The sequence below is a fragment of the Dunckerocampus dactyliophorus genome, chromosome 5 (genome assembly GCF_027744805.1).
Source record: "Dunckerocampus dactyliophorus isolate RoL2022-P2 chromosome 5, RoL_Ddac_1.1, whole genome shotgun sequence".
Classification (NCBI taxonomy): Eukaryota; Metazoa; Chordata; class Actinopteri; order Syngnathiformes; family Syngnathidae; genus Dunckerocampus; species Dunckerocampus dactyliophorus.
This window is the reverse complement of record NC_072823.1, coordinates 3,704,515-3,725,535: the sequence shown is the minus strand read 5'-3', so window position 1 is coordinate 3,725,535 and position 21,021 is coordinate 3,704,515. Positions and strand designations below refer to the sequence as shown.

The window sequence follows — 21,021 nt, the reverse complement described above, 5'->3', positions numbered from 1 at the left end:
TACTACCTGTGTTTTCAGCCTGCGTTGTCAAGGCTGCCTGTCTTCGGATTTTCTCGGTATTTTGGCACAGGTGTGTGTGTGTGTGTGTGTATGTGTGTCTTCAAGTACTAGAGGGGGTGGTGCTCGGTGCACAACGCTGGTGGGCTGACGTAATGCTGGCATCAGGTCCGTGTCTGCAAGTGGGAGCTGCTGGGAAGTCAGTGGTCATTTCACAATAGCCATGTTTCTACCAAGTGATACAGTTTGGAATGTAAACCCAAACCCAACAAGTATTTGCCCTCTCAAATAGTGGGCCTGACGCGTGGATGCATTCATAATATAAAAATATCATAATATGAAAAATGGAAGTATGTGGGGGACTACATTGATATGATACATTTTGTGTGTTAAAGATTCTAAAACCCACCCAATACATTCAATTCAATTCTTAGGTAACACAGCAAAGCAGTGTAATATTTGTATTTTTTGGTATTTTTTTGAAAAATATACCTCATTAATAAAGAATACATTTAATTTTTAGACAATTTTTGAGGGCCAATAAAAAACAAGCTGCAGCCCAAAAACGGCCCCCCAGCTGCACTTGGGACACCGCTGACAAACGGGGACAATAGGTACACTAGGTAGGGGTTGGGGGAGCGAGGCAGATGACATGTTAACGTGCGTATCGAGTAAAACATACAAACAAACAAAAAATCTGAAAACCACAAGCGAATGGCGGGAAACGATGCGCTCATAAAAATGTCTGCTTTTGACACACGGCTAGCTCCCCCGCCTCCAAACCCTCCCCGTAGTTTGACGTTGACGTTCTTCTCCGATTTCGGGTCAACATTTGCAATAAAAGTGACTGCTAATTATTAGATTAGATGCAGCATGAAGACATAAACCTGTAAAAATGGTAAATTTCTTACAGTGGTACGTGTACGTTGTTCATTGTACTTGTATTCTCACATATAAATAAATTATTACAACATTTTCTGAGGAAAAAAATCTAATTAAGAAAATACATGTTTTGAATAATTTTGCGACCAGTCTGGTACAATTTGGATCAGTATACAAGTAGTTATTTTGGTATCTTCCTCAACTTTTGACATTAGAAATCCACAAAATTAGTAAAGTGACCTGAACTTGAATCGCGAGATGACAGATGGTTCATAGTCAAGTAACTGCATGATGAGGTTACTGCCATGGATTTTCCCCCAATCAGCAGTGCAGTTGCCCTTCATGGTTAAAATTTCACAGCTTCACTCTATCGCGGTATTTCAAAGCTGTATTAATAAATCATGCTGCTTTGTGGTGGAACACGGCCTATTGTTGTTTTAAAAAATGCATATTTAAGATCATGTTCTGTATTTTTTTTTCCTAAAATAAACATTTTCAAGCATAAAAATGACTAAATGAAGACAAATACAAGGCATTCAAAAGATGCATTCAAAGACACTGACATTGTATTCTATAACAGCCACAGTAATCTCTAATAAAAATCCCTCATGAAAACACAGGCTTCTGCTGCGGCCATAACCCACACCAAGCTGAAACTCAACTCTGAACCCTCAAAGTCACTTCCTGTCTGCCACTCACTCTGCTCTCCTAGAGAACACATTTATAGCAACACACATGAGTCTTAAATCTGTCTAATAAAGCAACTATATTGGGTAGTATGAGTGTAAATGTGACTATAAGGGTGTGTAGAGGCCTCTAATAATGTAAAAAAAAAACATATTTAGAAGGCTATAAACTGGTTTTCTATGATCTAACTACTAAAATATTGCATTTGTAAGTAAGGAATCCTACTTATCACTGTCGTGTCTGCAACCAACTGACTGCGATAAACAAGGGATGAATGTATTTACACGTGTCTCTGTGTTGTCGCAGGATGTTCTCAAAGAGTGCCAGGAGCAGATCGAGCGTGTGTTAGAGAGCAGCCTGCGTGAGGGCCGGCAGCAGCAACAGCAGCAGCAGACCCAGCGAGGCCCCAGCAGTAAAGGCTTGGACGAGCTGGACCAGTCCTCCACCCCCACAGACGTCCGCGACATCAACTTGTGAACCACCAGAGGGCATTGTTGCGCAGGATTTACAAGAAGAAGAAGAAGAAAAAAAAAGAATCTTGGAAAAAAAACTTTCTTAAAAGCAGAAAAAAAGAACAAAAAAACAAAATGTTAAAAACACAAGCCCTTTAAAAGAAAAAGAACAATGCTTGCTAGTTTTTTTGTAGATTTTTCTGTTCTTCAAGGCAAAAAAAAGAAAAGAAAACGCCTGCCCACGAAATATCCATTTTTGTTTTATGAGTCTAAAAGCAACAGATTCGGTGCACGACGACGCTCCACGGTGCCTTGGATACACAGAAGGGAAACCAATCATATTTGCATTCTGTCTTTGATTGTATAGAATGCGTGTTAAGTTATATTGTAACCATAGCTGGTTGGCACAAAGTTGCATACGTGGGATCAAAGTACGGGCTTAGTTTTCTTCTCTCCCTCTCTGTTGTGATATATACTCATGCTATCTTCAGTAAGATGTGGCGAGGAAGCCTTGAAAACGGTATGCTTAACGTCGGTGGCTCCCGAATCCAGGGAAGAGACAGGATCCTTTGAATTGTTAGTCATAGTAATTATTATTAGCCGTAATATTATTATTTGACATATTTTGAGTAGTCAAGATCAATAAGCTCCTTTGTCAGGCTGCTTATGTGTGTCAGTTAGTGCCTCAGTGTGCGTGTGTGTGTAAGTGTGTGCAGTGTGAATGGGATCCTGTATCTAAATTAGCAGTAAACATTGGAAGGCGCGAGGCACTTACGATGTTAGAAGACGATGGAGCAAGCTGAGGCTACATACATGCTTTGTCTATCAGTATAACGGGGCATCTGTGCTAAGTCACTGCCTTCATTCATTAGCAGTGTATCGAGGACTGTTGTTGGCCAGCAATAAACTGCTGCATGGACTATGAATGAGACAGAGTTTGTGTGAGTGAAAGAAGCTTCACTCGGAGCCCCTTTGTCTTGAATACGTCTTGAATAGCCTCAGCCTCAGAGGTTATTACTGCCATTCTGTTAATGACGGTGTTACAATGTAAAGGTGGTTTTCCGAGTCTGGAACTCCAGCGTGACGCGCATTAGAGCACATTTGAACGGCGGAGAAGGAGCACAGAGGACGTTTCGACTCCAGCGTTTGTCGGAAGGGAGGCGACAGGGTGCGGAGAGAATGGGAGATGGATGGATGAGTGTGGGGATGCGGGAGCATGCTGCTGATGTACAGCCAGTGGCCGGATGATGAATAAGACGCCCAATAGAGGGTGGAGATCAGAAGGTTTGGGTGGGATTCTTCTATTTTCTGTAGATAATTGATGGTTGCTGAATAAGGAACTAAGACTGCCAGATCTTGGAGGAGTGCAAGATGACGTCAATGCATCTGGAGTCCAACGTAGGGTCGTTTCCAGCTCCCTATATGATTTCAATGGCAAAGCACTTTGAGAACATGCTCCCCAGGAGATGCGTCAAAATGAATTGGTGGTGATTTGGAGGTGGGTGGGTGGGTGTTTCTTTTTGATTTTATTATTTTTTCTTTCTTTGGTTTACTTTGTCGGGCTGGTTTCCCAATCACCCCCCCCCCTTGTCAAGCAAGAGTCGCATAAGGACATTCCAATCGAAAAGAACATTCCTATTCAAGCAAAAGACCAATGTGACATAAGGAGCGTGTCCCTTTCCCAGGATTGGAACAAAAACACAAGACACAGTTCACGTACACTGTCAAGACATGAATTCTTTTTTTTTTTGTACTTGAATTGTTCTTTTTATTTATCTGCATCACAGCCACAGTCGAGTCACACGGGGCGGCGGCCGTGTGGTTGTAACATCCAATATTTGCACATGTTCTTCAGAGGCCAATGAGTTGTTATTTTTTTGTTTGTTTTTTTTTAAGTTTCCAAACCACCACAAGTGATGTGTGTCGCAGTGGCTGTTGACTTTCTACGGTGCTGGCTTGAAATGTCACAAATGGTCACGGACGTGTTGTGTCGTCAGTCCTCTTTGAGCTTTGCTGCTTCGAATCGTTGACGAGGGGGTTCATCGGGCAGAGAAACGTGTTTTTCTTTTAATACCACACAAGCTTGAGGGTTTGGCGCTTTTTTTTTCTTGAAAGACATCGCCGGTTGTCAAGACTGAAGAGAATGTGTGGACATTTTTTTTGTTTGTTTTCATTTGCCAGTTTTGGATAATTGCGCCCCCCCCCCTGCAGGATGTAAGCTCTCACCCAAACATAATGTTTGTGATTTTTATTTTGTTTTCTTTCCTGCAATTTCTCGTTGCGTGTGTTATATATTGAGACCACACTTTCAATTTGTGTTATTGATATATTTTATGGGGTGACCAGACCCACAAAAGGGTTTTTTTTTCTAAGATTTAGAGATACTGTATTCCAAAGTGAAGAGAGGACAGAGGAGGTGTGAAGACATCAAGAAAAAAAAAGTCAATATTTTTATTGAGTTATTGTTGTCTTTTTGCGCTGCTAAAAGCTATGAATTTGTTTCATTTATACAAAATAACATTACAGAGTTGTGATGTGTCACTTGAGTGTGCTGCTATTTTATAAACATTTGTATTATAATATAATTATTTTACTGCTTAAGAGATAAATTCAGAAAAAAACGAAGTAGAAGGTGATAGAAGAACATGAAATGAGTATTCGACTGGAAATGTTCTTTGTACAGTTTTGCTTAGATAGCATGTCTCCTTTACCCCCTATTTGAATCTATTTTGCTATTTTTCTTCCGTCACATTCTGCATCAGTGGTATATGTCCTACAGTATACCTCAGGATTACACAAAAAACATACCAACCAATCCATCATCGATACCTCTGCAGTTAGGGAGCCTGGAATAGAATAGAAAAACAAGAAATTAGCATTTCTGTGGGTGCACCGCTGTTTGGCTTCCACTTGGACTTACTGGAGGGGGGGGGGGGGTCCACAACATTTTTGGGGGGTCTAGTTTGTCGGTGCTACATCTGACATGTTGTGCATTCCAATGATGGCCAAAGTACACTTGTTGCTTTACACACAATCACCATGAATGTCCGCGCCAATATGGATTCTGAATGTGGGAACGACGTGTTTTGGTCAAGCGTGTGTGCGTGCGTGCGTGCGTGCGTGTATGTGTAACTGCCACAAATTTATGAAGGTGAGTTACACCTCATTTTAACCCATAAATATTGTGATATCTGGAAGTTTGAATGGAGCAGATTTCCCCTTTTTCCCCCGCCCCCTCCTCCACTAGAACTCATATCATGTACCTCAAATGTCTGTTGCACAACCTCTGTTCAATAAACTTCTGCTTTAAAGGGTGTGACACCACATCAGCTCACTGCTCTTTTCCATGCCTCTCTTCATTTATTTCTACAATGATGTGTACGCCTGCAAAAGCCTTGCACAGTTCAGCTCAAATTGGCAGCAAATTGGCTCCATTGCAAACGTGTCTGGTTTAACTAAAACTGTAAAAATTTACTGCCAAAAATATAGAATACAAAATGTGTAATACAACATTGCTAGCAGGACAGCCCGTTTTAGAACACAGCAATTCCTTTAGCAAGAATGAACCGTCCAATGCATCCATCCGACTTCCATGCCGCTTATCCTCAGTAGGTTCGCAGGTATGCTGGAGCCTACCCCAGCTGACTTTGGGCGAGAGGCGGGGTACACCCTGGACTGGCCGCCAGCCAATCGCAGGGCACATATAGACCACCGCAAGCGCCACACTCAAACAGAGATTCGAACCCAGGTCCCTGCGATCTCCTGACTGTGTGGCCAACATGCTAACCAAGAGGCCACCATGCAGGGGAAAAAAATTGAAAAAAGGCTTAATGTTGTAAAATAAATCTACGTCAAATTTAGCAAAAATAAAATTTGACATTTTAAATTGTAAAAATCCAAAGAAAATTATGTTACGCGAGTATGTAATTTTTGGGGGGTGAAAGTTAATGACGTAAACAAAAAAGTAACAATAATTTTTTGGGGTTAAGATTTTCAATTTCAAAGTACATTATTTCAAATGATTATCAAAGGATTAACATAAATGTTAAATGTTTTTAATCTTCATTTAAAGTTAAGTCATATTAGGGAAATGTTGTTTTTTTAAATGTGATGAAAAGAAATCAAAAGAAGATAATGTTATGCTAGTATGTTATTATTATAAATGTATTTTTTTGGAGGTGTGTAGTTACTATAGTTTCAAAAAAAGTATTTAAATACTTTTCTGGGATTAAAATTTTGACTTTACAAGTATTTAAAATACGTAAAGGATTACATTTCAATTTCAATTTAAGTTGCACTCGACCAAACCTACATTTAAACAATTTAAATCAAAAGAAATAAAAAGGAATGATGTTGTTTGAGTATCTTATGATAATAATGATCTTTTGGCGGATAGCGGGGTTACTTCAGTTAAATAAAAGAGCCCAAAAATAATTGTCTGGGATCAAAATCTTTCATTTCCAAGTATTTCAGATGCATAAATGTTCAATATTTCTGCCTTTTTAAATTCCACATAAATTATGTTATGAGTATGTTATTATTATAAATGTAATAACAACTAAACAACTGATATATGTTATAATGCCTTCTTTATTTATTATACAGTATTCTAACAATATTCAGTGTCGGACAACAGAACAACAGAACTGCCGATAGAGCTCTTATTGTATCGCTTATTGTTAGGTGAAACCCGGAAGTAGATCTTTTCGCGCCACAAGAGGCGTAATTATACTTTTATTTAAATGCTACTAATATAGCCAACAATATTTCGATTCCAAAAGCACATTCGGTATTTATCTTAAAAAAAAAAGCACAAAAAAATGAAATGACTCAACCAGCAGTTGCCTTACGTTTACCGTAACACTCCCAAAACAGATGCTCTCCAATTGTCTTCTGCGTATCTACTCACGACTTTAAGCTTGACCGGAAGTAGCAGGAAATCGTCTACATTGTGTTTTCTTTCTTCAAGTGAAATTCCTCTGCAAGGCGAAGAAAGTCATCATAATTTATGCGTCGAGTTTGCAACTTTGTCGACAGTCTCCAGGGAATGAAGACGTTAACGTTTGGGCTGACTTTTGTTCGACAGTAAGTGCAGCAGCTCACATTTGATTCATACTACGGTGTGACCATAAGGTGTGTGGTTCGCTTGCGCGTGAGCTTGGCTGTTAACCTAAATAATACAACACACTAACGAGAACACAAACATACACACCACACATACGTGACATATTCGTTTTACTCGACTTGTTAACACGAACATATTTTATTAGCAAGAGCGGTTATACAGCGTTGTCTGGCGGCACTGCAGTGCTTCATCTTGACCACTAGAGGGGAGAGTATTCAAGGTCAGCATACACTTCCCGTTGAAATAGAAGACTTGTCAGAGTTCATAAATAACACGTTGCTATAAAAAGAATATACTGTAGGTCGTCCACTTACAAGCGGAAAACATAACTCTAGGCATGAAATATCAGATCGTAGTGTTGACTCTCAGGCCGGCGGACTTTGCTGCATTGGTATGAAGATGAAAACAATAATGCACGAAGTCTAAATTGTTTTTGAATGCTACAGTCTTTGACTAGATGACATATTATAACCTGCAGTTTATTTCCTACAGTGGGGAAACACAGTTCAATCAAGAAGGGCGGCTACAAGGTAGTGCAGACTTGAAAAATAGATTCTTAACATGTATAACAGTTTCCTGCACTTGTCATGTCACTCTGTTTGTATCCAGGTCAAGCCATAGACTCTGCGCTGTCTGACGTCGGGCTGCAGCAGGCCGAGGCTGCAGGCCGTTACCTGAAAGATGTCAAGTTCACCAACGTGTTTGTCAGTGACATGCTACGAGCTCGACAGGTTGGGTGTTTTGTTTTTATTTGTTTTTGCTCAGAAAAGGAGAAATGAGAGACAGTGGAACCTCTAAGGTAATACATTACATGATGCTGGTCAACCTTGAATTTGTATTAGTATCGATTTTCCCATAGGAAGCCATGAGAATGTCATTTGTCAGTCACCATCCCCAATCAGAGAGTGTTTTAAGTATCATGTTATGTAGCCGCTGTATACAAAAACTACCATGACAAATGTGCAGAGGACTGCCTTGTGAACTTGGGAGGCGAGTACCATGTCGTCGTCATTTCCTCTTTGCCCTCACTGTTACTGAAATTTTGTTTGACTGAAGGGTAAAAGTTTGGGTCATGTCACTTTAGAGGTTCCATGAAGTCACCCAAAGAGTGCCAGTTACGGCAGTTAATCAAACCGACTTGTTTTTGAAAAGTAGATTGGTGTCCTTGCTTTGCAGACTGCTGAAATCATCATGAAACACAACAGCAGTTGTTCGTGTGTACAACCGGTGTGTGAGCCGTTACTTAAGGAGAAAGTGAGTCAAACTGTCTCAGTGTTTCCCACACATCTGCAATGTATCTGTGGCATTGGGTTGCTGGGGGCGGGGGGGGTTAATGCCTTTAATGTGTGGCGGTCCAAATTTAATCGTGGCAAGCCACAACAAATAAATGAATGTATGAGAAGCATTGATGTTTACTGAAGTTGTTTATATTTTTGGAATATCAACTAAAACACTTCCTGATGTTTTTTGGTTGTTTTTTTTTTTAGAGCTTTGGCACAGCAGAGGGGCAGCTTTTGCAGGAATTGAGAGAGATGGCCAGGACTGCTGGTCAGTCCTTTCTTGACTTCACTCCTCCTCAAGGAGAGACTCAAGAGCAGGTACAGTTTTTACATTTAGACATAAGACTTTACAGTCTTCCTCATACTGACAGTGCATCTCCATCACAGAGAGATATAACGATTTGAAAATTTCATATCACGATTATTGTGACCAAAATGATCACAGTTGTTATTATTATTATTATTATTATCACGGTACTTATTGTTGCATTTGCTTACATTTTTGAAAAAGTACTGATACACACACTGAAGTCTAACAAAGTTTTATTTAAAAAAAAAACAAAAACACACAATGTACTTTCCTTGTCCAAGCCCAACATTGCAAACTGCGCATGCGTGCCCTCTTCTGAATGCTTGTCGCTTGTAGAGCTCGAAAGGGCACGTGACTGCACAATGCATTGTGGGCTGCAGGCGCCATTTTTGAGAGCAAGAGCTTTTGTTTGCATCAGAATTGGTGCTTTGAGAGAGGGATATACAACGTAACCAACAGCTGCTTCTCCAGGAAATGAGCAATGTAGCTCTGCTCTGTGAGTTTATCGAAGTATGGTTATCGATCACGGTTTTACGGTCATTTTAATTTAAAACTAACTGCCGGGAGTGTTACAGCGGTTAATCATTAATACTGGTAGTCGTTGCTGCACAGTCATTACTCGGAAATTCACTTATCGGTGTTGGGTCTGGAACCAATTAACTGCGATAATCGAGGGGCGACTGTATTGGATATGGCATGGCCTAATCAAGCTAACTGACTCAAGAACAAGTGTCCTAAGAAATACAGAAATACAGTCATCCCATTGTTTCTCACGGTTAATTGGTTGTAGACCTGACTGTCATAAGTGAATTTCCGCAAAGTGGGATTCCTTATTCATAAAAGGAATAATTCTGTAGTTAGAGCATAGAAAACCTGTTTACGACCTTCTAAATACAGGTTTTTAACATTAGAGCCCTCTACACATGAAATAATGCCCCAGTAGTCACCCTTATATTTGTATAAACCAATATAGTAGACATAATCAGAGAAATAAGACATTTAAGACATAAACAAGACTTGTGCTCGGGTGTGTTGCTGTAAATGTGTTTTGGTGCTAGGGAAGCTGAGTGAGGGGCAGACAGGATGTGACGTTGGGGTTCCAGAGTTGAGTTTTAGCTTGGCGTGGGTTATGGCCGCAACAGTAGCCCATGTAAGGGATTTTTTGTGCCTGTTGTGGGATCATTCAAGCCTGCAATAAAAGCCTGTTGTTTGGGCGATCAAGATTGGTGCTTGTGTGTCTCACCGAACATTGCAGTAACATTACACATACTGTATCTTCTTGACCAGTGTAGAATACTACATGTCATCATCACATTTTTCAATGCATCTTCTGAATGCCTTGTATTTGTATTTTATTTCATTTAGCCATTTCTTTTGCTTGAAAATGCTTCAATTACAAAAAAATAAATATGTAAAATGTGCCAAAATAGGCATTTAAAAAAAAACTAATAGGTCATATTCAAGCACAAAGCAGCACGATTTATTAATTAATGGAAAAACCGTGATAAAGTGAAGCCGCAAAAGTTAAAGCATGAAGTGGCGAAGGGACGACTGTAAAATATTTTAAAATGATTGATAATAATGAAAAATATGGCACCGTGGAAGTTTTACATGTCTCAAAACGAATGTAGAGTAGTCAGAATGGAGCACGTTGCAATTATCCACCCATGTGCAACTTCCATCCATGCATCCATTTTCTATACCGCTTCTCCTCTTTAGGGTTGCAAGGGTATGCTGGAGCCTATCCCAGCAGACTTCGGGCGACAGGCGGGGTACACCCTGGACTGGTCGCCAGCCAATGGCAGGGCACATATAGACAAACAACCATTCACACTCACATTCATACCTATGGACAATTTAGAGTTGCCAATGAACCTAACATGCATATTTTTAGAATGTGGGAGGAAACTGGAGTACCTGGAAAAAACCCACGCACACGCGGGGAGAACATGCAAACTCCACACAGAAATGCCCAACGGAGATTCGAATCCAGGTCTTCCCGATCTCCTGACCGTGCACCGTGCGGCCCCCATATGCAACTTAATAAAGCAAAACATTTGAAGTTCAGCGCTAGTTCTAAATATCATAGTCTGTGTGTGTAAAAAATGTGATGCTTGTGACATCTATTCAGCATTTTGTGGATGTTGCCATGGTTTAACATTATTTTAAACTGCACAGGCATTTCACCACTCTGTGATAAAACTCAAATAAAATAAAACTGCTCATTCTTTGAAGATTCCCAAAGATTAATCCCACTCCCACATTGCAAAAATATGCATGCTATGTTAATTGGAGACTCTAAATTGTCCATAGGTATGAATGTGAGTGTGAATGGTTGTTTGTTTATATGTGCCCTGTGATTGGCTGGCGACCAATCCAGGGTGTATCTCGCCCGAAGACAGCTGGGGTAGGCTCCAGCATACGACAAGCGCTATGGATAGATCCTCTAAGGACAGCTGATAGCAGGGAGGTAAACGAAACAGCCGTAATGATGCTAACCAAGGTTCCATTGTATTTACAGACACTTCAAATCTATCGTGTGTGGCAAAATAATATGACTTCTGCGCACTAAGATGCTGCTCATGACAGCAGTATAGAAGCGATGTGAATCACAAACATGGAAACTGTAAAGTAAGTCAAACACTAAGCTTGTATGATGGCGGAAGCATATGAAATTAACTGGGAGTAAAGTTGTCCACTAGAGGGCAATAAATGTCAACACAGTCGGTGGTAAGTTGTGCAAGGGTGTACAGTAAAGAAGGTATGTGAGGGCTTCTGTTCATCCTCATGCTTGAATTTCATCTGTGATCAAAGTACATCCTCTTTACTGCAGAGTGGCTCTGATTAAAAAGTCACCACTCTGTTCTATTTATGTTTGACACGTATGTGGGCGGACTTGTGTGTGCGTGTGTCTGTGTGTTTGGGATGTTCTATTTCAGCAAACGTGTTGCCTTTATTCATCTATTAGTTCCTGGCTTAGATGTTAACTTTGCTCCATCCGAGCATGGGGCAGGCACATGATAATGACAAAGATAGACTTGACGCACACAATCAGTGCCTGCTGGTCCGTAGTTGCACGCTGTTGCATCAGGAGTAAGCTGCCCTTGCGACCTGCACTTTCACGCAGAGAAAGTAAAGAGGAGGTGCTTCTAAAACAGGCCTTTGCTGTGTTCAGGTGAAGCAGCGCGTCCAAGAGTTTTGGCGCAAAATGCTCCATCAAATCGGGTGTGAGCATTGGCCCAACAGAAGCGACGATGACGTTTCTGTATCGACTCCAGTAGCGGCACCTCATGGAGAGAGGGAGACCGACGACGTCCCCGTCCACGCCCTGGTGGTCGGCCACGGGGCCTACATGTGTGTGACCATGCGCTATCTTGTGGATGATTTACATTGCTCCATACCTCAGGGTTGCACAAGAGCACACGTCTTCTCTTTGTGTCCAAACGCAGGCGTGAGTCGCTTTGTGCTCACCTTGAACCAGGAGAAAGAGGCCTTCAAAGTGTCTGCCATACGCTGCTTGTTTGTCAACAAGGGAGATCATGTTAAAACATAGCTGCTGCATAATCTGAATTATTAATAGTGGGGCTGGCTATCATACTTTCCTAAATTGATTCGATTTGGACTTCAGGGACATCAAACTGAACTGAATTCTTCCAACTTTGTGGGAATAGTTTGGGGAATGCTCTTTTCTATTCCAGCATGACTGTAACCCAACATATACGGGATGAGTTTGGAGGGGAAGAGCTAAACAGGACATCAAACACCTTTGGGATGAACTAGAACAAGTCCAAGTCTCGAGTCCTGAGAGCAGTGACCTCACAAATACAGGTGGTCCTCGTAGTAAATTGATTAAAAACGTAACAGCCACATTGAGGAAGAACGTCTCTTACAGTATCAACAAAGTTTTTGCATTTGCATTTTTTTATTATGTTTCCCAAACAGCAGTGTACGCCAAGAAAATAACACTGGCTGCTCTTTTGGTCCCAACTGTTGACTCTCGCGACCATTAAGGGTAAAGATTATTGAATGCTGGACGGGTCATGGGTTCCGTGCGCTGTTACAAGGAGATCTGGGAGGAGACCAGGGGCTTATCCTTCCAGACTAGCCTGAGACAATATTTTAAGAAGGTAGAAAGGCCTGCAGGACAACCACAGGGATACAAGTAATGAGTTGGTCTCTTTTTGTTACTGTATCATTTCATTCTTGTATTCAATCTTTTTATTACAGTATTTTATATGTCCTTCATGTGTTCTGTGTACAACTTGGGAGTTAATTTAAGTATAATTTACATATAAATTTAGATATAAATTCCTAAAACTCAACTTACATCACAGTTTAGAAACGGAACTCGTTGGTAACCTGAGGACCATGTGTATTGTTCCAGTTGAATACTGACACACTGCAAAGGCTTACAGAAGGTCACTCGCTTCATGTGTCCCAATACCTTTGTCCACATAGTTCAATGTCAAACATGAAAACAATGCCCATGAGTTTTTAAAGCACTTGAACTAAAAATACAGACACGTGCATCCTTGAAAAGTGACTTTTTATTTTTCCACATGAAAAACAGCACATGAAGTATATAAATAATAAAACGCGTGGCCATTATTCAATAAATAAATACTCGTCATTTGTGTGACGATTGGTGTCCAGCACCTGGCATGAATGGCTGCGAACACACTGGTTAATTTTGATCAATGACATCACCCTTAAATATTCTAACCCCAACATTTTCCATATGCAAAACAGACATTGCCACATGATGTCCGGGGTTTAAAGTTTAACTCACTCAGGAGGTTAAAGGACAGCCGCTCACCAGACCAAACTTGTCCAGTCAAATGTTGCCAAACGGCTCTGCCACTCTCACATGCAAGAGGCTCTCATCGCGCACATAATTACAGATAATTACGCTCATTCAAAGCATTTATCAGACAGATTTTATCAGAAATTAGGAATGGCTTCATTGTTCCGAATGTCTCTGAAGTTGTACAATGCAGAAATTTTTAGGAAAGTCATGAACATAAGACAGGTGGCTGTGAATATGCTCAATCATCCGAGCCATTATATTCTCAGGACATTGAATGGACTGTTCAGGTTGTCTTAGAAGACATTTCGCCTCTCATCCGAGCAGGTTTAATCAGTCCATGCTCAGTGACTAGATACTGTAGGACAGCTCTAGTTTGAGGAGTTGGTGCAGGATCCAAACTATTTGTCCTCGAAAGGAGGAGGCGTGTCCAGACAAGAATGGTTTTGCTCTTTTGTGGTGTCAAATGGCAATCGTTAATATACAATGGATGGGGGCCTCCGCCAGCCAACGACAGTCGGGCGGTATCACCCTCATTAGATTTACATTGAAATGTAATGATAGTCATGGACCAGCTGAAAGCAAGGTGGCTGTGCCTTGTTTATTTGTTCGAGGCTAAACGATTGAATCTTTTAGGAATGGATGAAAGGACAGCATTGTAGAGCATGTGGGGGAGAGATTGTGTCGCAGCCCTCCCCCTTCGTTCAGAAATGGTTTCTGAACTTTAACTTAGATGGCCTCCCTCACTCCCTTTTCAAAGCATCTGTCTTCTCTGTCCAGAATGCGTACACTCGTCAAAAGAGTACTGTTTCTCTTTGAGGCGCAGGTAGACAGCTGAATCGTAACCTGAGTTGCAACGTGCGCCTGCTCAGTGGCAGCTTAGCATTCATGCACTGATTTTAGGGGAGTGAGGAAGACCACCTACGGTACATTAAAGTTGAGAAACCATCTCTAATTGCTTCTTGTCTGGACATGCCTCCTCCTTTACTAACTTACTTGAGTTGCACTGTCTTTATGTCATTATCCCTTTTGCACATCAATCTTATTTTTTCATTATTTATGTATTTATTAAGTGACTGTATATGTACAGTGAGAGCTAATTTAACCAAAGTCAAATTCATGCCAAGCATACTTGGCCAATAAAACGGATTCTGATTCTTCAGAGGACAAATACTTTGGATCCTACACCAACTCCTCAAACTAAAGCTGTCACTGCTCGCCATTGAGCATGCATTGATGAAGCCTGCTCAGATGAGAGGCCAAACGTCTTCTAAGACAACCTATACAGTCCAGTTGGTATCGATTCAATGCCCTGAAAACATAAGACACTCGCATAAAAGCTCACTTTAACCAGCATCAAAGGGTTTTCTTTGGCTCTTGTGCAACACTTATTCCAAAAGAAGGACCGGCCTCAATAAGAAGAAAAACCTGAGAAGAAAAGAAAATACACTGAAAGTTACATGCGCACACCAGCTTCAACATAAACATCATCACTTGTTGATGAACTTAAAGAATGTCTTTTAAAGTGGTTAGCTTTTGTACGACTAGTTTAAAAGCGAGATACATAACTTTGTCATTTAAGTTAAGACTGCGCGTGTTATTGTTTTACATTTGACTATGAACAGTGGATAAGGTCTAAACTTGAACTCGTGTGACACAGGAAACAGAACAGGTCAAAAAGTATTTCATCGTTTCAGCCTCTCCTCTACAGGGAAACTATGTTCTGGGTGCCTTGAAACTGTATTTTTCCAAAACGGCTTCCAGAGTGGGAAAATCGGAAAACATCGGCTTGTCGTTTTCGTGTAGAAAACAAAATGATGACATCGCCAGCCCGTCTCCGTCACGTGACCAGAAGTGAGCTTTGACGACAAGCCATCATAATATCTAAATATTTTGACGGACAAGACTCACGCCAGTCGACATTCTCCTGATATTTTGTTGCTTTATTCTCCAAAGTGATTCGTAGAATTAATTCCACTTTGTCGTAAGTCTAGCTGAGCCTTGGAAAGCGGAAGATGACGGACTTATGCACATGTGTTCTTTCTTCTTCTATGGTTTGGTGTGTCACATGGTTCAGTCTGTGTGTCTGTTTACAGCGCCACACGTCGGTGTGCCTTGTGTGTTACATTGTTTTCACTCAGGTCAGTGACAGATCAGATCATCTGGATGCAACTCTGTACTAACCTGGAACAGGGTGGCCGTGAATTTTTTTCCACCCGTCAAAAAAAAATCCCAGGAACGTTCTTATGTGGACAGGCCCTCAGAGGACAAAGTACGTCTGCTTTTCCCCCAAAAAAGTCATTTTTATGGAGCATATTTTGGGTTTTTTTGGCTCATTCCAGACTTTTGCCTTTGGGATTACTGAAATTTTAGCAGGTTTTTCTTTACTTTTCGCAAGCTGCTACGCCTCCCCTGAAGTTTTCTACTTCTGCCTCATACTGTGAAAATCTTATTGTTAAAAGGTCACTGACATGATTAATCAACTCTGCTTAAATATCTTACATATCGACTGTAATTATGCTCTACATTATTTGATTTTTGAAAGTGAACAGTAAATTCAATAAAAAAATATTTTATAGTTCATGGCGCCACCCATGACGAACTAGCTCTCACAGTTCAGCCTCAGTTCCAGAAGTGACGTCATCGGAGTACCATCACTCAGCTAAACAAACATGTCGGTGTACGAGACGGAGGATGTTTACAGTGATTATAGCGAAAATTTGAGCGCTGTGTCATTAGTTTTTGAGGAGAAAAAAGGGAGAAACATTTGGAGATGAAATAGAGAACTTGCAAGATATGGACTTAAGCCTTAAGACATGGAGATGAAGATTGGTTGCCCTCAAAACACAGAATGGTAAGTGTAAATTATTCTGGAGTTGCTTATCCATCAATTATTGCTTTAAATCGGCTTCTTAATGAGCTTAAAGGGTCTTTTAGCCTGTTTGATTGTATATGTGGCCTCACAACGAGGATACATTTTTGCCGCCGCCAGCCCCCGCCTTCTCAGTATATCGCTGTGAAAAGGTGTTTTTATAACATGTCTAATACTTTGCAGCCTAGTCGCTATGGTGGAATAGTGTTAAGAAGATATTACATAACGAGACATGACTTACTCTGTTCTGTGGCAACGTTGACGTAGTGATCATTCTTCCTTGTTTTGTGTACTGGCGGAATAGCATCCTTTTTCAAAATGCATTTATACCGTACTTTCAAGCCAAATGCTTCTGGTAAAGGTGTTCCTTCGAAGCAACCATTAGTCTAATGATCACAATAGTCGAGGTTGGCTTACATCTGTCACTCGTTCTCTGAACTTGCTTCCTCCATCGTCACCATAAACCTTCCTCTTTTGGAAAAGAAAACAAACTTACAGTATCAAGTAAACTGTGATCTACCTCAAGAAGCGTTTGTTTACTCTGCTTTAGCTGAGAGGTGTCGCCCCGATAACATCACTTCCAGAAATGAGGCTGAACTGCGCAAGCTAGTTCGTCATGGGCGGCGCCATAAACTATAAATGCAATTTTTGCGAATTTACTGTTCGCTTTCAAAAATCGAACAATGTAGAACATAATTACAAACAGTATGTAACATATTTAAGCAAAGTTGATTAATCATGTCAGGGACCCTTTAAGGTATTGTCTGCAATGCTTTATGAAGGATTTATGATGGTGACAGTCCACATTCATCATGTCAGTCCTGCTCAGCTCGATCTGCTATAATGGTCTTGACTGGACTCACAGGCCCGTTAGCATGTAAGACCTTTAAGGGGTCATCACAGGAGGAGATGGTCTCCTTTGACACAGCTCCAGCCTGGTCTTGTTCAGGCTGCAAATGATCGAAATCTTTGTGATCCTGGACGGAATGGGAGGGATCCGACTCAGATCTTAACGGATCGGCCGGGTTCACCTCTTCACTCCTCCTCTGCCTCGTCACCAAAGGGGCTAGGAAGCGCTTTAGAAAGACGAAGGATGGGTGAGATGACTCCAGGGGAGAAAGTGGGAGTTGACTTCCACTTGGAGGAGAGTAAAACACACCACTGATGAAGCCAGTGCGGTGGAAGAGACAATCCTCCCTTTCTTTTTGCCTCTGTTTGGTCAGACAAGAACACAACATTTTATAGAAAAGCCTCTTTTATAGAAATCCTGCTCAATTGCTGTAACAGTAATAACAGTAGATAAGACATTTGTGCCTTTTACACTGAATTAATGACCACACACTGATGCACCGTACAACACTTATCAAGAGTGACAATTGCTTTCAACACAACTGAGAGGAAACTTCCAGTTCGTTCCAGTTCGTTCCAGCTCGTCCAAACGCAGACAAATCCTTCACCAGCCTAACAATGCTTTTCACGCAGAATAACGATGCTGGTGGAAAAAAGCCAGGACAGGAGTGGTGTGTAAAGGGTGCACAAAAGTTACTCACAGAGTTGTACAGCTGTCCCTTTGAGTCCATACACACAAAATGTTTTCTTCTCAAGTCAAATACGGACACAAAGTCGCTCTTGTCCATCCTTACAGGCAAAAGAACTGCAAGGAAGCAAAACATGGAATTTCAATTTAGACAAAGTTGGTAGTTTGATCATAAGTAATGCAACTCTAACACATTTCAAGCATAACAAGAATGCTTTGAGGATTACACTAGGAAAGACCTACATTTTGAAGTGCTGAGATGGTCTGTCTCGCTTCCATTGTTAATTCTCTTTTTTCTTGCCATTTTTGTAGCAACAAATTACTTTCTCCAGTACAATGCTGTTCAACTGATGTTCACGAGTGTATAGCTCCACAGTGTGTTCCGAACGCTTTTTATGCAGACAGAGGAGGTAGTAAGTTCTCCAGAACTTGGAACACCTGTAGGAGTTAGTTGCACCAACTGCCAAGGCTTGATCAACCTCCATTTCTGCAGAGCAACTTTAAATTTTTGACCCATTTTGGGGTCTCTGAAACAGGGCTTTTTGTATCATTCTGAAATACACATTATTTTTCAGTTTTGGGTAACCTTACTTTTTTTTTCACCACTTACCATTGTACCATTCCAAGCTATTCTGACTTGAACGACTTGAAATTCAAGAAATAACTGGAAAAATTGGGGTGTTCCAAAACTTTTGACCGGTACTGTAGTCCAGCCCAAGGAAAAGCGGACCTTTTTTTTGTTGACCCCCAACATATTTAAAAAAAAAACCCACACACATTATAAATAGCCTGCATCAGAACACTACCAAGGATGGGCTACACTGAAGAGAAAACTAAAAGTTACAGGTAAAATGTTTTTACTTCGATATTGATGTTACAGAATAAGTAAATAAAATAGCAAATTGACTTTAAAAAAATCTACAATTATATATATATATATTTATATATATATATATATTACATATATATTATATTATTACATATATATATTATTACATTATATATATTTATATATATATTATATTATATATATATATATATATAATTGTAGGGTTTTTTTTGACCAACTTTAAAAAAATCTACAATTATATATATATATATATATATATATTACATATACTGTATATTATATATATTATATTATTATTCCATATATATATATTATTACTTTATATATATATATATTATATATATATACTGTATATATATATATATATATATATAATTGTAGATTTTTTTTAAGTTGGTCAATTTGCTATTTTATTTACTTATTCTGTAACATTTTATATATATATATATATATATATATATTTTTTTTTTTTACAACTGTAGACTAGGAAGCTTTAAAAAAAAGTATTCCTTTGTTTACTATTTTATTTGACTTTGTCCAAAAAAAAAAAAGTGTATTGACCTGTAAAATTGCAGTAATTTACATTTTATACTGCTGGATCATAAGGAGGGTCTAATTTGGCCTTCAAAATACAAAATGAAGAAATGGGAGTGAGACAAAATTTTGAAGAAGCAATTAATTGCACACCCATTGAATTGAAATAGGCTGTTCATCAGATGATAAAAGTTTAAAGCCTTAGTCTTTAAAAGCCAAAATCCTGGCAAAAATGTGGATTCAATGTCATTTTCTGTCAGGTATTTACACTGTGGTGGTCGCACGCCATTGCTGCTAAGGTTGGATTTGCGCGAGAGCATCCCACCTGAGATGTTTTCCGCACAGCACAGTGGAGGGGGCGCCATCATGATCTGGGGTGCTTTTTCCTTCAATGGATATTCAGGTTGTGCAGGGGCGTCAAACGGCAGATGGCTACGTGGAGATGTTGCAGGGGGCATCCCTCCTGACTGAAGGTCCTCGTCTGTGTGGTAATGACTGGCTTTCTCAACAGGACAACGCTGCAGTTCACAATGCCCACCTGACAAAGGACTTCTTCCAGAGGAATAAGCTCACTCTTTTGGACCATCCGGTGTGTTCCCCTGTTCTAAATCCATTTGAGAACATTTGGGGATGGATGGCAACGGAACTTTACATAAATGGACATCAGTTCCAGGCAGTGAATGCCCTCCGTGAAGCCATCTTCACCACCTGGAACAACATTCCCACTAGCCTCCTGGAAACACTGGCATCAAGCATGCATAACAATTTTTGTGGTGATTAATAAGAATTGCGCAGATACTCATGGAGCTATGGTCTTAAACTTTTGATCAGGTGATGAACAGCCTAATTTTATAACTGAACCCTGCATGCTTTCATTTTTTTATATACAGTATAAGGCCCTCGGTGGAAAATGTTTGGACACCCCATGAAGCAAACCAAGGACATGGTATGCAGCAGACTCACCTAGAAAGGCCCTTAAAAAACGTTTCCTCATGGATCCAGCTCTGTAGTAATGCGTCCACATTGGTGCATCTGCATGCATCCCAGCTCTCAAGCTGTTCTGGTGAAGCTCCTCTAGGCCCTTGAACTTTGATCCACAATCCACTGGCACAGACACATGTAAGGCCACCAGGAGGAACGGGAAGAAAGCCGCTTGCATGGTCAGTTGGGAATGTGGCGCTCTCCTTACTGACGCAGAACAAGCGTTCTCAGTTTGTGTGTGAGCAGTTCTTTGGAGGAGGAGAAAGTCCAGCGGTCCTATTTAAACAGTGGGTCGATGAACCGGCTAACTCATTTACCCAAATAACACAAAGCCTGCTTGTTTGTTAGCCTTTGTGGAATTCCGTCAGGCTTTAACTGGCAGGATAACAAGGAATGCTGTAGCCACTTTGGACACTAAAATACATTATTTCCTTTGGCAGTCATTTTAAAGTGTAAACTGGAAACGGTGAAGGAGGATATGCGGAGCGATCCCTGCTTTTTCTCGAATGTCATCCAAATATTCTTCATTGTCGCCATCACTGCAGTTGTATTTCATTTCAGATGGGATTTGTACATACTGTATGTGTTTGTGTAAGCTAATTCTTCCTCTCCTGAACCGCTGCACGCAACAGCGTGACAATTTGGCAAAATCTGCACCCCTACTGTGCTAGTTTTTTTTTTACATATACACCACGTGGTGGAGCTGTTGG

The 21,021-nt window shown here is 40.4% G+C and overlaps 3 protein-coding genes across 13 annotated transcripts in view; 2 read left to right on the top strand and 1 right to left on the bottom strand.

Annotated features, from left to right (window-relative positions):
• The window catches only part of ccnd2a (cyclin D2, a), a 205,026-nt gene extending 199,679 nt beyond the window's left edge, over positions 1 to 5,347 (top strand). For all 3 annotated transcript variants that reach the window (XM_054775443.1, XM_054775444.1, XM_054775442.1), the window contains one exon: positions 1,873 to 5,347. In XM_054775443.1, the coding sequence (XP_054631418.1) occupies positions 1,873 to 2,043 (171 nt within the window). In that variant the 3' untranslated portion in view covers positions 2,044 to 5,347. The remainder of the gene's footprint in view (positions 1 to 1,872) is intronic.
• A 1,600-nt stretch (positions 5,348 to 6,947) lies between these two features.
• tigara (TP53 induced glycolysis regulatory phosphatase a) lies at positions 6,948 to 13,617 on the top strand. 3 transcript variants are annotated; one of them, XM_054777899.1, is made up of 7 exons: positions 6,948 to 7,103; positions 7,636 to 7,673; positions 7,753 to 7,874; positions 8,320 to 8,397; positions 8,631 to 8,741; positions 11,909 to 12,087; positions 12,183 to 13,617. In XM_054777899.1, exons 1-7 carry the CDS (start codon positions 7,027 to 7,029, stop codon positions 12,277 to 12,279), a joined length of 702 nt encoding a protein of 233 aa, XP_054633874.1. In that variant the 5' UTR covers positions 6,948 to 7,026; the 3' UTR covers positions 12,280 to 13,617. The 3 variants fall into 3 exon arrangements, with proteins under 3 accessions (XP_054633874.1, XP_054633872.1, XP_054633873.1); XM_054777897.1 differs by having other exon boundaries at positions 11,909 to 13,617; XM_054777898.1 differs by lacking the exon at positions 8,320 to 8,397 and having other exon boundaries at positions 11,909 to 13,617.
• Positions 13,271 to 20,567, bottom strand: LOC129182026 (fibroblast growth factor 23-like). 7 transcript variants are annotated; one of them, XM_054777905.1, is made up of 5 exons: positions 20,294 to 20,567; positions 17,960 to 18,063; positions 17,569 to 17,620; positions 17,441 to 17,485; positions 13,271 to 14,965 (listed from the first exon to the last, which is right to left on the bottom strand). In XM_054777905.1, exons 1-4 carry the CDS (start codon positions 20,487 to 20,489, stop codon positions 17,445 to 17,447), a joined length of 393 nt encoding a protein of 130 aa, XP_054633880.1. In that variant the 5' UTR covers positions 20,490 to 20,567; the 3' UTR covers positions 13,271 to 14,965; positions 17,441 to 17,444. The 7 variants fall into 7 exon arrangements, 6 of the variants coding, with proteins under 6 accessions (XP_054633880.1, XP_054633878.1, XP_054633879.1 ...); XR_008570555.1 differs by having other exon boundaries at positions 15,722 to 17,620; positions 20,294 to 20,566; XM_054777903.1 differs by having other exon boundaries at positions 17,441 to 17,620.
• Between the last annotated feature and the right edge of the window lie 454 nt (positions 20,568 to 21,021).